This window comes from Telmatherina bonti, assembly GCF_933228915.1.
Source record: "Telmatherina bonti genome assembly, chromosome: 16".
NCBI lineage: Eukaryota > Metazoa > Chordata > Actinopteri > Atheriniformes > Telmatherinidae > Telmatherina > Telmatherina bonti.
Window position 1 is genome coordinate 15721185 of NC_136614.1, and position 15654 is coordinate 15736838.

A 15654-nucleotide genomic window follows, 5' to 3' on the forward strand; every position below is an offset into this window, starting at 1 on the left:
TGTCCAAGTCTGTCTCACTAATCTTTTTCTTAAGAGGGGATATTAGTCAAGCTGTTATTACATTTTCATGTTAAGTTGTTTCCAGTATTTGGCAATCATTGCAATGTGCATCCGCTTGTTAGTGTCAGAACATGATTAGTTTTCCTATGGATAGCATCCTGGAAGACCTGAACCTTGTTTTGCACATGGATATCCTGCTTTAGTTAAGGTTGAATGAATTCCCAAGCACAATTACTGGAATTTACCTACTATGAGTTCAATTAAAAAAAAAAAAAAAAACCTTGTTTGGGATGTTCTTCATTTGTGAGAGTAAAAAACCAAACCACTACTTCCTGATTTTAGCTACTGTGTCCTAGTTAATAGCAGAGTGTCCTCTTAACCCTTTTTGCATTTGTGGTATATTTATGTCTTAAGACTTATGTGTGCTTACGATGTTCATGTTCCTTTTTAACTCGTCGTGTGGTGCAGTATTGTTTCCTTTTTCCTGTTATTACACTCAGTTTGCGGCCTAACCTTAACAAAAGCTAATGTGCTAAAAGCGAACAAGGCTTTTCTATTCATAAGGGCACCATTGTGGCTGAGCGACACCTAGTGCTCAGAATTAGAAACTACATTAATCTCAGCCTTGGCCAGCTGGTGACGTCACATTCGGAAATCCCCCCTTCGGCGTCGTTCGGCTTTGTTCGGGTTCTGCGGTCTCCGCCAAGTCCCGCTGTTGTCGTAGGTCACGTGGGTGCTCAAATTAGACCCCGCCCTGATCGAGCAGAGGCACCATTTTGTTTTATTTTGGTGTTCGAGAGTACTGTCGACCGTCGGAGCAGAAAATTACTTCTTTAATCGTGGTAAGGTAGGTGTTTACCGATTAATAATGGCTGTACCACTACTGTGCAAAATATGCATGTTTAGAAGTAAGATTAGTCATTATTTGAACTGGTTTTAAGCTGATTGATCCAATTAGCTTGTGGCTTGGTTTGAGCAAATTCGCCAGCTAGGCCGCAGTTTCTTCGCACAAATGATGGATATGAGTTCGTGTTGTAACATTAATGTTCTGTTTATAGTTTAATCATACACAAAGGTCAACATGAGTGGATGTCGTATCTTTATCGGCCGGCTGAGCCCGTCGGCCAGAGAGAAGGATGTGGAGAGGTTTTTCAAAGGATACGGCCGCATACGAGACATTGACCTGAAGAGAGGCTTCGGCTTCGTGGTGAGTCACTGCAGCGGGAAGTAGGTCAGGATCATTTAACCCTGCTGTAATCTGCAGAGAATCTGGCGCCTTCTGAAACTAATTATACGAACGTTATTAATCCAGTTTACATAAATAAAATATATCACATTTCGTTAGGTGGTTCTGTGCTATGAAGCTTGGTTTAATTTAACTGCTTCCCTCGTGTTTTCTGCCACACCCACACAGAAAAAGCGGTTTTCGTTTCAATGATTAAACCGGTGCAAAATATAAATATATAAATAAAAATATACTCGAACGGGTTTGTGTAGCATGAATATAAAAATGTGAGTTTTTATGTACATTTACATGGAGAATTAAGGGTCTAAAATGAAAAACGAGCTCTGATGGACAAAGCAAAACTGCAGGAATAATGTGCAATTCTTTGTTTTAATCTTCTATGCTAATAAAGAAAATATGTCCTGCCATACATTGTTTTGTATCGATGCATGTTTAATTTGGTAACATATTGCAGGCAGTTATATTTGCTTTTGCCTATTTACAAGGGGTTGGAAAATTGAATCGAAAATTGGGTTTTTGTTGTTTTTTTTTTAATTGATTTTTTTCCCCCAAATACATAAAAATAATCCATTATAAAAAATTTTATCATCATTATTATTTTTTTTATTGATCTTTTTACTTGTTTTCTTGGGCATTATAGCAGCAGAATGATTATCTGGTTGTTTTTTCCTTAAGAAAAGTGATGAGCAGAAAAAAAGTTTTATACATTTTTTTGTTTGTTTTTAATCTACAAAAATCAGCTATATTAAAGAATTGTGAGAATCACAATTTAAATCGAATCGGGACAAAAGCATATTGTCACAGCCCAAGTATTTACACCACAAGATGTTAGGCTACTACACTGGCCTGAGTATTCTTCAAACAGCCTTTTTTTTTTTTTTTTTTTTTTTGGTCGTTTTTTTTATTTTAAAAGAGCCTGAAATTCTTATTAATGGCACAAGTAGTTCCAAACTTAGATGGCTAAATGATGAAAAAGAAAGTATGGGTGGCACATTGAGCAGGACATATAGGAAATATAAAAGTGGTTATGATAAAAAATGCCAAAACTGTATATAAATGGAGATTTGTTTGTTTTGCTGTAGGAGTTTGACGACCCAAGAGATGCTGAAGATGCCGTATATGAGCTTGATGGCAAAGAGCTCTGCAATGAAAGGTAGGAATTGTCTCTGATTGTAAACTTGATGTGCTGTAAATGTCCGGTGTTGGATGTATTCACGCACATCCTGGCTCTTTTTGTCTGCGCAATTACAAGCTTGAAGAATTATGCTTTCCTGTGACTAACCAGCTGGTGTATACTGGAGCTTTTGTACTCATGGTGCAAACACAAAGAAATTTAGGTTTGAAATGTCTTTGTTTTTCTTTTCTTTTTTTTTTTTTGCACTACTTTTAAAATTACAGTGACTTTCTGGGTGGAGAGACCTAAAAATCTCTTTGAAGTTCCAGCATCACCAATAGTTAGTCACTTTGACCATTCACAGTGAGGTTGCATCCCAGAGGCTGTTATGAAGTATAATCCGATGTAGTTTCTGTTGCACATACACACTTCCTCCAATATTTGCATAAAACTGTGATCAGTTTCCTGTGGCCTGAAAGTTCCTGTAGTTGGTGTCCTTAGTGAGGAATATCTTCCTGTAACATCAGGGTGACCATCGAGCATGCTCGCGTACGCCTGCGAGGTGGTCGTGCCCGAGGCGGTGGCGGCGGAGGTGGACGTTTCTCCGATCGCTATGGCAGAGGCTCCCAGAGCAGTCGGAGGTAAAGACCACGCCGTTTTCATTAGTTTATAGGTTTCTTAATCTGTTTCACTGATTTGTTTCTGCTGGAAAATTCATCTGCATGTTGTAAACTCAACTCAAGTCTTGTTTTGAATGCAATCCTACTGATACATTTTTTTGTACAGACGGATAATTAGAGTTTTAAGCTTATCTGCTCAAAATATTACCCTTCATTTGAGTGAATGTTTCCCTTTTTTCCCTCTTCCCAGCCGAAACCCTCCTCCAATGCGCACTGAGAACCGACTGATAGTAGAGAACTTGTCGTCTCGCGTCAGCTGGCAGGTTTGTATTGTTTTTAAAAGATGCAGCATCACAAATCTCACACCCTTCATTTGTCTGCCTCCTATAATGCACACAAAGTTGTAGAAATGCTGCTAAAAAACCAACAGACTTTGTTTTATGCTATATAAATCAGTTACTTCAGGCTTCTTTTGAAATATGTGTAAATATCTGAATGAAGCCCAAATTGTGTGCAGAATTTTAAACAAGCTCTTATTAATCTGCATTTTATGCAGTTCAGTAATAACTCAAAGAGCAGTAACAAACAAAACACTTAATTTGTTCCTGTTTTCAAATTTTAACCAATTCTCCACCCCTTTATTTGCCAGCCTGACTGACTGTTGTGTCATATGGAAGAGCTCGCTTTTGGTGGAGTTAACCCCTTCTGGGTCCTTCTGTCTGGGTTGAGCCTGTGGTGTCAGCCAGTCTGTCCTACTCCTAGTTGATGCCTGCTGGTCATGTGAGCGCTCGCTCCACACTAGAGGCGCTGGCGGCCCTTCGCTCGCTCGCAACGCCTGATGTGTGGTTTGAGAGCGAGAGAGAGGAAACAGAGTTGGCAGAGAGAAAGCAGAGGAAAGAGCGAGAGTCGATGGTGATGGTGGTTCCGTATTGATCGATGGTTCGTTAATTTGAGGGGCTTCGATCGATTGATATCCCCCCTCCCTTCCCCCCTGTGATGTTCCCGCACATCGCGAGAGAGTGTGAATTCCTCCCAGGTGTCCATGGATATAATCTGCTGTTATCCTGGTTATGGTGGGCTCGGAGAGCCTGCGGCCCACCCCAAAGGGTTTCGCTCTCAGGTAGTAGTTTCCTCTCTTCCACCCTGTTCACTCTCTTCACTGAGGTGGGATGCCAAGGCAGGGGCGGTCCCGGCGCCGAGCCCAGTGCCTTCCTCGCCAGGGAACGGGGCTCTTAATGCCAAATGATGCCCAGGTGGCGCCACTGCTTTTCAGTTCATGCAGATGGCGTTCACCTCCCTGTAGTTGAGACAAGCGGTGCGTCCAAGAAACTCTAAAGCTCTTACAAGAACAGATTTGTTCAGCAGTAGCGCCTTTGCTAGATTTATTTAAAGTAACTTTTTTTAATTTTAACTGAAGGTGTTGTAGACTCTGTATTTTTCTCTTATTTTTCTTGTTAAACATACTTAAAATAAATAATTGAACAAGCAGTTTCTTGGACTCATCCTCCTTATTTATAGTAGACTGTAGTTCTGAGAATCTAACCATCTCTTCCTTTGGGTAAATCAGTCCACTTTATGTCTCAGCTTGTCTTATTTTTTTTTTCACACTGAGCATCCCACAAAACTGACAGAAGTTTGCATGTGTAGGACCTGAAAGATTTCATGAGACAAGCTGGAGAGGTGACATTTGCAGATGCGCATCGCCCCAAGCTCAATGAAGGGTAAGTCCTCTCATGTTCTGTTGGTTATTGCATGTCTGTCACAGTATGGTGCATTTGTATTTTAAACTTTTTCTGCTTTTTGCAGGGTGGTTGAGTTTGCCTCTTACAGTGATCTGAAAAACGCCCTTGATAAGCTTTCTGGGAAAGAAATCAATGGCAGGAAAATCAAACTCATCGAAGCGGCGAAAAAGAGGTGCGTTTTCTGCAGGAAGCTTCAGTACAAAATACCAGAGTAAATGAAAGAAGTTGGCTGAGAAGTGGTCTAACTTAAAGCAGAAATGTGCATCTGCATTGTTCACACATCCTCTGTTGTGTTGTCTGAACGCTGATGGTGTCAGCCATCGTTTCCAATCAGAGTTGCAAGAGAATCAGACCCCTGCGCATTTTTCTAATGCATATCCTGAGTTTTCTCTATAGTCTGAACTCTATGGGCTGCTGTCCAGCAGGTTTTCCCTGCATCCCTGTTCCAACACACATGGTTTCCATTAAATGGATCAAACAGCCAATGAAGTTCTGCAGAATGACTGACTGGTTTGAGTCAGGTGTGTTGGGACAGGGAGGCAGGGAAAATTCCTCCCACACAGTTTGGGATCAATAGATTCTGGCACTGTGAAGTTTGAGTACGCCCATACCATCATGGGATGACAAAATGATGGTGATACATTGTTTGTCAGCTGAAACCACACAAGATCAATGGCTTGCTTGTTTCTAGGAGGTGATTTAAATTTACTTTCTCTTCTTTTGGCTTGACTGGCATCTTCAATTTGTGGTTAGTTTGGAGTGATCCATTACCAGAGTAATGGGTTGCCTGAGTACACAGAGGGGAAAAATCAAGCAACATTCCTAGAAATTCCTCTTTAAAGGTGGAGTATGTAAGATTTTCAATATTTTCAAAATAAATTAACTAAAAAAATAACTACAATCATAATTAGGTAGTTTTTTGGGTTTTTTTACATGTAGGTTCTAGTTGGTCCATATTTGATGCGTTATTAAATTACAAGTTTAATTAATGACAAATGACTAAAAGCACTTTTTTTTTTTTTTTTTTTTTTTTTTTACTGGTAGGTAAACATTTAAGAAGGGTCTTTGTCATTAATTAAACTTGTAATTTAATAACGCATCAAATATGGACAGACTGGAACCTACATGTTTAAAAAACTATCTAATTATGATTGTAGTTATTTTTTTTAGTTAATTTATTTAGAAAATATTGAAAATCTTACATGCTCCACCTTTAAACACGACTTGAATGTATTGAAGTTCTCTCATGTTGCAGGTTAAGACTTTAAAGTAAAACTCATCTAAGCCTTCTTTCTCAGAAGAGTTGTCATTCTCTTCTCTTTTTTTTTTTTTCTTTTTTTTTTTACAGGTCAAGAAGTCGTTCACGCTCTGAGAGCTCGTCTCGCTCACGGTCCCGTTCCCGTTCCCGTGGTCGCTCTCAGTCGCGCTCTCCTAGACGCTCTCGCAGTCCTGCCAAGGCCCACCACCGCTCCCGCTCTCATAGCGGCTCCCCTGCAGGTGGCACCTCCTCCATGAGCCCCAAATCAAAGGAGCCTAACAAACGCTCCTCCAAAACAAGCAAGTCTGTCACTCCATCCTCCCCCCCACCTGCTCAGAGAGCCTCCGTATCCCGCTCCAGATCTCGTTCTCGTTCCCGATCTCGCTCCCGTTCCCGTTCTCGCTCTAGGTCTCCTTCCACCGACAGCCAGCGCTAAGAGGTTCAGTTACCGGGAATCAAAAACAGAAGCAGCTCGTAGGAGTTGGCACGCTCTTTTCACCTCCTCTGACGGGAGCAGCAGAGAGTTCACTTTTAAGTATAGTTTGGTTTCTTTTCTGGAACTTTCTTGCAGCTGTCTCAAAGTTTTTCCTACTCACACAGACCATCATCACCATGAAGAGTTTAGCCTGACATCAGAGAAAAAACTCGCGACACAGTGATGCTTGCTGTAGTCTTCTCCTCATTAATCAACTCTGATGTGCATGTCCCCCCACATATCCACTTTCATTAAAAGTGCACCATCATTTCCTCTCACTTACCACCTCAATATTGGGACATTTATATAAATTTCCACATTGAAAAATATGGATTCTGCATCTTCAGCAGTACAAGGACGGTTTTTATGAGTCGTGACAATTTTCTGAAGTTTTTGGCGATGCTTCTGCTCATCAGAGGGACATTTGCCTTGGACCTTTTTTTGTTCTCCAGGGCCCTTTTTTTGTTTTTGTTTATTTTATGTTTTTTTTTAACCTGTCGTACCTAAACAGCCAGTGTTTGAGTGTGTGTGTGTGTGTGTGAGATAGATTTAGGATCCTTGCATGTGCTTCTGTTCATTCTAAATTTAATTTTGCTGAACATCTTTTTTTTTTTTTTTTTTTTTTTGTATTCGTGCATAAAGCTCAAATAAAACCCACCAATACAACTGCCTATCGGTAACTTCTGCATCAAGAACACTTGTGTACAATTTCCATGTTATTCCACCAGGTAAACGGCTGTAAATGAATTTCACGTTGCCTCCAACGTTACGCGACTGTTGGCGTCGGAAGAGGAAAAGTAAGAAAAAAGTTCAAACGTGCGTTTTCTTTCCAGCAGCGTCGCTCAGGATGCAGGTTGTTTAGCAATTTCCTGTTCTGTTCTGATAAAGCATTTAAATGTAATTCCAGGAGTACGTGTCGGTGCTGTGATGATGTTACTGTGCTTCAAATGAACATGTAGACAAAGGTTTCAGAAACATGTTTTTTGTACAGGAGGACTTTATTTTCAGTGAAATTTAAAAAAAAAAAAAAAAATGTTTATGTTGACTTAACCAATAAACCAATTTTAACTAAATGGCTTTTTTGACTTTATTAGAGTTCTACTTAAAATGACAATAATCACAACAATTTTACAATAATTACAAACATCTGTTACTTAATAAGTGTCTTGTAGTTATCTTGTCTCCACGTTTTTGTGCCAAGCAGCTCGGGTGGTCTTGTAGTGATCTTCAGGGCCTGTTAGTCAGGTGTGTGTCAGGATGTTCATCACACAGACCCTTCTTTCAGTTTGTCGGCAGTTGTTACCGTCTCATAAGGCTCTGAAGGTCAAATACAAGTCTATTAAAATACATGTTAAGACACTTCATTTACCTGGAGTTATTAAAGCTTACTTTAAATCTTCATTAATGATGATGTTTGTTGTTCAGGTAATAGTAAGAAAAATGCTTTGGATGTTTGGATACAAAGCATTTAAAGCAATTTATAGAAACTGCTTTGCAGAAATGGTTTGAAAAGATAAATGCTGCTGTTTCAAGTGGAACTCGTCGATACGCCATCTACGTTTTTCACCCATCAAGCCATATCTTGTGATCAACAAACGTCTCTCCTCTTGACAGACTTTTTTTCTGCTTTGTGTTAATGACTAATTTAACAGCTATAATCTTGTTCTCAACAAAAAGCTGAGTTGTGGTATTCCTCCACGAGGGCTGGAATGAAGTGATGTGTTGCTGTTTCATGGAAAATTCAGCATGAACAGGAGAAAATGCAAATGGTTTTGCATTTTTCTCCTAAAATATACACCAGAGGATAGCTTCAAATTTCATCCTGGAATTAATAAAGTGATGTGTGAAGCAGCTGGGATGGGAATATTCACCTCCAAATCTGAGACCATGGTCCTCAGCTGGAATAGGGTGAATTGCCCTCTCCGGGGCGGGAGTGAGGTTTTGCCTCAAGTGGAGGAGTTTAAATATCTCGGGGTCTTGTTTATGAGTGAGGGAAGGGTGGAGTGCGAGATCGACAGACGGATCAGTAAGGCATCTATAGTAATGCGGACTCTGCGCCGGTCTGTCGTGGTGAAGAAGGAGCTGAGCCAGAAGGCGAAGCTCTTGATTTACCAGTTGATCTACGTTTCTACCCCTTACCTATGGTCATGACCGAAAGAACAAGATCTCGTATACAGGCGGCTGAAATAAGTTTCCTCCGCAGGGTGGCCGGGATCTCTCTCAGAGATAGGGTGAGGAGCTCGGTTATCCGGGAGGGGCTCAGAGTAGAGCCGCTGCCAGTTGAGGTGGCTAGGGCATCTGGTCAGGATGCCTCCTGGACGTCTCCCTGGTGAGGCGTTCCGGGCACATCTCTCTGGGAGGAGACCCAGGACACGCCGGAGGGATTACATCTCTTGGCTGGCCTTGGGACGCCTTGGGATCCCCCACGCAGAGTTGGCAAATGTGGCTGGAGAAAGGGAAGTCTGAGCCTCCCTGCTTAGGCTGCTGCCCCTGCGACCCAACCCCAGGTAAGTAGAAGATGGATGGATGTCTGATGAGTGTGTGTGCGCAAGTTGAAGCTTAAAAATATTTACATGTTTTTATGGAGGCGTTACACAGGTATCGTCTCGAGATCCGATTCGCTGCTGTTGATAATTGACAATATTTTTGTTTTTAGGTGATATGAACTTTTTAATGCAAAACAGCAAACATAAGACAAGATTTAGAGATTTTTGTTGCTGTTTGCTCCTCTGGCTGCTGTTCACATAGTGATGGGATGGACATCTTTATCAGCAGTCATAAGACACCTTGTGAGGTTCGCTTCAGGTGGAGAAATTAGCAGATGCTCTAAATGTTTTTCTGACATTCCCATAAAAATGCTTGAGTTTTTAACAGTTTTTGTTTTGGATGCCAATGCTTTGTAGAGTCATCTAATGCCGTTTCTCCATGTAATTCTGGCATGTTACATGTTAGGATTGGTGCTTCTTTTGCCCCCTGTACAGTGGGCTCCACACATCCATCACTATTAAAGTATTTAAGTGACACCTTTCAGACTGAATTCCCATCTTTCCAAATGCTCTTCCTTTCTTGAAAGATCTGAGACATTAAAAGGAAAACCCTTATAATCCCTTCGGTCACTGTAAAGCAAAAAGGCCAAGCAGTCTGATGAGCCAACATCAGCCATCTGTGAGCCGATGACAACCGTTTGGTTTTATTCATCTGGATTTCATCATTTAGTCTGAGTCGGAACTGATCAAAGGGGAACTTTCTTTGAGAATGGACGCCGTTAATCCTTCACTGCTGCATTTAAAATAGAGAAAACTGTAGTTAAAAAGCAGCTTTCTGCTCTGTGAGTCTCACCTTTCTGTTTCCTGGTGAGTCTTTGGTAACACCTGAACAGCACAATGAGCAAACCCGCCTCAATCAGCTGGAAGGACACGTAGACCATGGGGAACAGGAACATGGGCCCGATCACTGCTGGAGGAAAGGCTATCTTCAATATGGTCGCACACAGCTGGATGTTCTGACAGCCTGTTTCCATAGCAACTGTCCTCCTCTCTCTAAAGAGGATGGGGAAGAATTGTATGTAAGTCATCAAATATACATGAAGCCTTGTGGTTCAACGATGCCTGTGACAGTATCAGTCAAAAGCCTCTTCACTCACGACTGGTTTAATCTGAAGAGTGAGGAGATGATGTAACCAAAGGCGTAGCCGATGAAGGGCATGAGGGCACCGATGGCCATGAGTGGAGGAGACAGCACAGTCAGAATGGAACCTCCGATCTCAAAGCTGGCAAGGGCGCCGATAACAATGATGGACAGCATCATTATTGTCAGGCCAGCCTGAAAACAGCAGCACAGGAGGACAGTCGGCCTCATGAAACCTGTTTATCTGCTACTATACTCTCAGAAGAACAAATATATTATAAAAATTTGGATTTCATTAAAAACGTTCTTCAAAACTGATCCAAATAAGTGTTAAGTTTTAGGATGTTTGTGAAACAGAACCACAAAATTTGTCATGTAAACAAGAAAATAAATAAAACAAACTGTTTATTTTGAGCCTCCACTTTTATCACACAGCTGCCATAAACACCCAAAGTTGAAAATAGCCTTCCAAAAATGTCAAATTCTCTATTTTCTAATGTATTTATTCATTATTTGTATATTTTTCTCATTTTTAAATAATTTGAATATTTATTTTCAAGTCTAAAAACTGCATGAAAAGTAAGTTAAAAGTTAAAAAAAAAAAATAGCCCACTCCCTTCTTGGATTAATAAAGTATTTTTCATTTAATTTCATGAAGACAGTAAAGGGGGAAATAATACATTTTTCCTTCATCCTGCTCCATTTCAGACCAAGTAACTTTTGATACAGTTCGGTTAAACACACCTGTTTTTTTGTATACATGAATTTATTTTGTGTTTGCAGTGTACTTTGTTCACGTTTGAAATAAATTTAAAAGTATATATGCACTGACTTTTGTGACCATTTTGGAGTACTGTGGCCGGTAGTGGTTGAGGATGACGCCGGCTCCACATGGTAAGAGGATCATGACTAGCGATACAATGATGTCAACATAAGGGATGGCGCTCTGCAGGTTTGAGAAGCCCTGACAGTAGAGGAAAAGCAGGAGAGGCATCATGCCCAGAGCCAACAGCGTGGAGCAGGTCGTCATCACAATGCTGAGGAAAAAAAGAAAAGAGAATGATTCCTACAAACTGGACTTTGACGAGATTTGATGGTTTTTGCCCGGCTTTGTTCCACAAAATAACCTCTTGTCTGTTCAGGATTCACACACTCTGCATCTCTGATGTAAATACGTACAAGGATGCTTTTTTTGTATGGAGATCTGACATGTTTAAAAAATATAAAAATCTAACAGGCTGTCTTCAGGATTTTTACAAAAATCTCATGCGTGGGAAATTTTCACCCAAGTTTGACGCATACAAAATGACTATCTATGAAAAACTGGATTACAAATGACCTTTTCATGCACACATCTGTCAGCTTTAGGCCAAAGTATGTCACGAGACATTGTATCTTCAACAGATGCTGACCTCTCTCTGCTTCGGTGCAAACAGGCGCCGGCGCTACTATCAGCTGTATTTATTGTTTCTGTTGTAAACAGTGATGGGAAACATCTGTCACACCTATTATTAAAGGCTTGCCAGCTAATTTAGGATGCCTTGCATCATTTTAAATTGTAAAATAATACACAGATGGCAAGTTTTATGCTTGATCACAAAGAATGCAATTTGAAGTTTTGACATTGAGAGTGTGTGTACAGGCATTCCTCACTGAGGAGGAGTGTGATGAGGACCTCTGTTCCTCGAGAACCACAGTCCTGCAGGTTTTTAGATGTTTCCCTGCTCCATCACACCTGGATTCATATTAAACAGATCCAACAGCTTATCAAGATCTGCTCAGAGACTCGTTTCTTTGTTTTAGGTGTAATGAAATAAGGAAACATGTAAAACTGAGTTAATAAATCATTCCTGTCATTTAATCAAATGTATTGATTATATGGTGTTGCTGATTATGAGCAAAATGAGGGATTTTCTCTTGATTTAAAAATTTAACAAGAAAAGTACAATAACTTTCCTTCTTTCACACTTGAGGAAAATGCAACAGTGGATTACAAAACACCCAAAAGATGTTGTGCAAACTGTAAATATGACTTTGTTTTCACTGCTCAGCTCACTTCTCCAAAAAGAAGCTTTACATGTTACTTTCAGTGACCAGACTTATTAACTGCAAGTTTTACAGATGAACTGCCAGCTACCTCGTTGTTTAAAAGGTTTATTTCCCATATTGTCCTGTTACTCAACAGTCCCACGGTCCAATGGTGGCAAATACAGAATGTGACATTATTTTGATTGTTTCCTTTAAAGCCAAAGAAACAATAAAATTGTAACATCAGCTCTACAGCGGTATTTTATGATGGCTGTTTTCAATGAATAGTTAAATTCCCAACACAAACAACTCAGTTATTGAACTTGACAGCATTTTATGGCCTTAATTAATGCTTCAAGCAGCCTCTCATAGCAAACAGCTGCAGGTCAGATAAACTTCCCAGACATCAGATAGGACGGGAATGTTCTGAACACCGTGCAACGATGATGTCCACGCCGGCTCCGTTTTAAAGGACGGACGTAACGGGGTGAAGGACCTGGCTGTTGATAGTAAAGGTGATTTAGTATTGCCTCATTATGATAAAGTCTCAGCTTTATGACAAGCTCACTGGTGCCTTGCAGGTCATTCAACTCTAATGATTGATGCCACAAGATGTTCTCTGATTGGCACTTTATAAATATGTTCAGGAAAGTGCCAGGAGATGTGATGAGGTTAATGAACTCAAGGTTGAAGCTTTTGTGCAAAAACACTGATTTTTCTTAAAAGGAGTTTGCATGAGAGCCTGTAGTAGGTTAAGCCCAGCGCTGTTGTGCAAAAGCACACAAATAACATCATTTTAATTATCTTAAAAAGCAGTGTGACTCTGTAAACTTTTCCTAATCTGCTGCTAAGCTCACAAAAGGCTTAACTCCCTTGTTCATTTGAATTTCAATCACCTCAGCTCAACACAAATAAGTCACAACCAGTGTTTGCACCTGAGGTTCATGTCCCCCTGCAGAGCCAGAGCCAAGATGTTGGACAAAGCTCCTCCGGGACAGCAGCCGCAGATCAGAATAACCACAGCCGTCATTTCGGGCAGCTGGAAGCCCTGCAACGCAACACGATGACACAAAGCTGTGAGAGAGCTGGTGTGATGTCAGCCGAAGCAATGTGGCACGGCGAGGGAGAGGATGCAAACAAGGCATCTTTCAGAGAAAGAGTTAAACAAGAGAAACAGGATATCATTTACACCCAATTTATAGTTTGTAATTATTTATTTTATTCTTAATTTTGCTAGAAATCTGTTATATAAATGACATTTCTTCTGATTCACCGACTTTTTCAATATTGAGTAGGCTATCATAAGCTCATTGGCTCCAGCATTGTTGAACATCAGGTTTGCAGGTAACATTAAATCTCATTACTGGATCATATATCCTCCCTTTCTCCCCCAAATTAGCCATTAAATTACATGCAGTTTTTAATTATTATTGTTTTATTGACCAGCAGAACAAAAGCTGATCCTGTGAGGACATGCAGTCCACAACAAGCATGATAAACTTATATTCAGTTGTAATTTTTTTCTTGATAAATGATTTAAACAGTTAATCAGCGTTATGGGCAATTATGCTGCTTCAGATTTAATCCAGAGAAAAATCCTCGCATGGGCTCAAAAAACTTTAGCTTAAAACTTTACCATGCAAAGAAAAAACACAAGACAGAAAGAACCAGGATCAATAAATTATGCTCTTTTCATAAAGGAAAAGTGGAAAACCTTCCTGTAATCTAACTAATCGACACCTGGAAGTCTCTTTTCAGGCTCAGGATGAGAGACATTTTTACTGTTAGTTAAATATAAAATATTTTTTTAACATGTCGGCAACGTTTTGCTTCAGAACATGTTGCACTCAGATACATTTTCAGAGAAATCTTTGCTTATTTCAGCAAAAACATTGCCAAACCACCTTCGGCAGTGCACGCCAGGCATCTGACCCGTTCAAAACATTTGATCCACCATGAAACAATAAACTGGTTTTTCACATTTAGCTCTGTTATTTGCACTGCATTTCTGTTCGTGCATTAAGATGACTTCTGTTTCCTCACTTAGTGGAAAGTTAGTATTTCAGTCCGTGGATGTGTTGCTGAAAAACTGAAACAGTTGCAATGTTGACTCCTTACTAAACCAGTATGGTTAGTTTTACCCACCTTGGCTAAGGAAAAGGCAGTCAGAGGCATGATGCCATACTGGGAAAGAACGGCTATGGCCACCCCTTTAGGTTTTAAAATGTGATTCTATAAAGAAAAAGAGTAAGAATGTCAGAACAATTATGAAGGCTAGTATTATCCACCACAGATTATAAAGACTTCTATAAATAAATGGACAGACCTTAATCTTAGACACCTCCATGGTGCATCCCAGTGAAACCATTGTGATTAAAAGGATGATGATCATAAGTATGTTGACAACTTTATCCATTACAGGAGACAGAGTAAATGTGTAAAGGGAGGTGGTGTTGGGAGCCGTCATGTTGATGGACAAGTCTGGTTTGGAAAACTGGTCCATGGTGGGAGCAGAACTGGAGACACTGGGCTGTAACTGGAAACACAAACATGGACAAACTTACAGGGCAAATAAGACAAAAAAGGCAAAATATGTGATCAAACCACACTTCAGCACTTTCACCGTCACAACTAGGGTCATCCAAGCTCTGCAGGTTTCTCATTTCCTCATCCATCAGTCATGCACAGCACAACCACTGCTCTTTGTCATCGCACAATCAAATAATCAAAGCATGAAAAGAGCAAAGACAAAAACAAAACCTTTTTTCCACAGATAACAGCAAGCGTTGACAATGTCACCAGCAGCCAGAGCGGAGATAATCCTGCACTTGATGGGCAAAGGCGGTGCAGGCAACTTGATGAGAGAGAGAAGTGTAAACTCTGTTCACACTGTGGTCGTGCAGCCTGCTTTGATTTCTCGTTCAGCTTGCAGAGGTAGAAGACGGATCGCTGTTGTGCTGATAAGCAGAACTTTCCATCAGACAAGATTAGTGACTGAGGTCGATCCTTCAGTTCATAGTACACATTATATGGTCCTGACAGCCTTTAACCTAATATTACATGAGCTGCAAGGCATCAAAGTTTGCAGCTCATAAGACATACTCTTATGCTGTGAGCTAATATATTTGGATGAAAGCTTTTTGGTCAATAACCAAAATGATTAAAAGAAGGTTATGGCATTTTTTATAGTTATTTAAAGTGGGTTGGATCTTAGTAGCGTGAAAAAGACTGCTCTCATATGCAACAGCATGTGTATAAGGCTTCAAACTGCATGCATCCAAACAGGATCCACATCAAGCTAATGCAACACTGATAGATTAGAGTCAAGAACTTCTGCATGTTTGACTTAATGCGATTTAGGTGGTAGTCTTCACTAAATTTGTGATTTTAAGCTGGAAACAGAGTACCCTGATAAAGGCAGCAAATTAAAAAAAAAGAACTTTAATTAGCCTATCAGTATCTGGTCATACCTCAGTCTTCTGTACTTGCTGATATCCATTCAGAAACACCTAGTTGCAAACTTGAAATGTTGCTGCAGTACGAG

The 15654-nt window shown here is 40.3% G+C and overlaps 2 protein-coding genes across 3 annotated transcripts; one reads left to right on the forward strand and one right to left on the reverse strand.

Annotated features, from left to right (window-relative positions):
- The first annotated feature begins 752 nt into the window (after positions 1-752).
- Positions 753-7468, forward strand: srsf5b (serine and arginine rich splicing factor 5b). Of its 2 annotated transcripts, none has more exons than XM_079255632.1 (8): positions 753-847; positions 1059-1207; positions 2329-2399; positions 2888-3001; positions 3231-3303; positions 4628-4701; positions 4787-4894; positions 6071-7468. In XM_079255632.1, the coding sequence occupies exons 2-8, from the start codon at positions 1082-1084 to the stop codon at positions 6414-6416; spliced, it is 912 nt and encodes a 303-aa protein (XP_079111758.1). In that variant the 5' UTR covers positions 753-847; positions 1059-1081; the 3' UTR covers positions 6417-7468. The 2 variants fall into 2 exon arrangements, with proteins under 2 accessions (XP_079111758.1, XP_079111759.1); XM_079255633.1 differs by having other exon boundaries at positions 757-842.
- A 2385-nt stretch (positions 7469-9853) lies between these two features.
- slc10a1 (solute carrier family 10 member 1) lies at positions 9854-14532 on the reverse strand (the record flags this gene model as incomplete). Its single annotated transcript, XM_079255063.1, is given in 7 exon segments — positions 9854-9912; positions 9915-9994; positions 10099-10277; positions 10915-11119; positions 13046-13158; positions 14256-14342; positions 14437-14532. Coding segments are annotated over 7 exon segments (813 nt in total). The 5' UTR covers positions 14527-14532.
- Positions 14533-15654: the final 1122 nt, after the last annotated feature.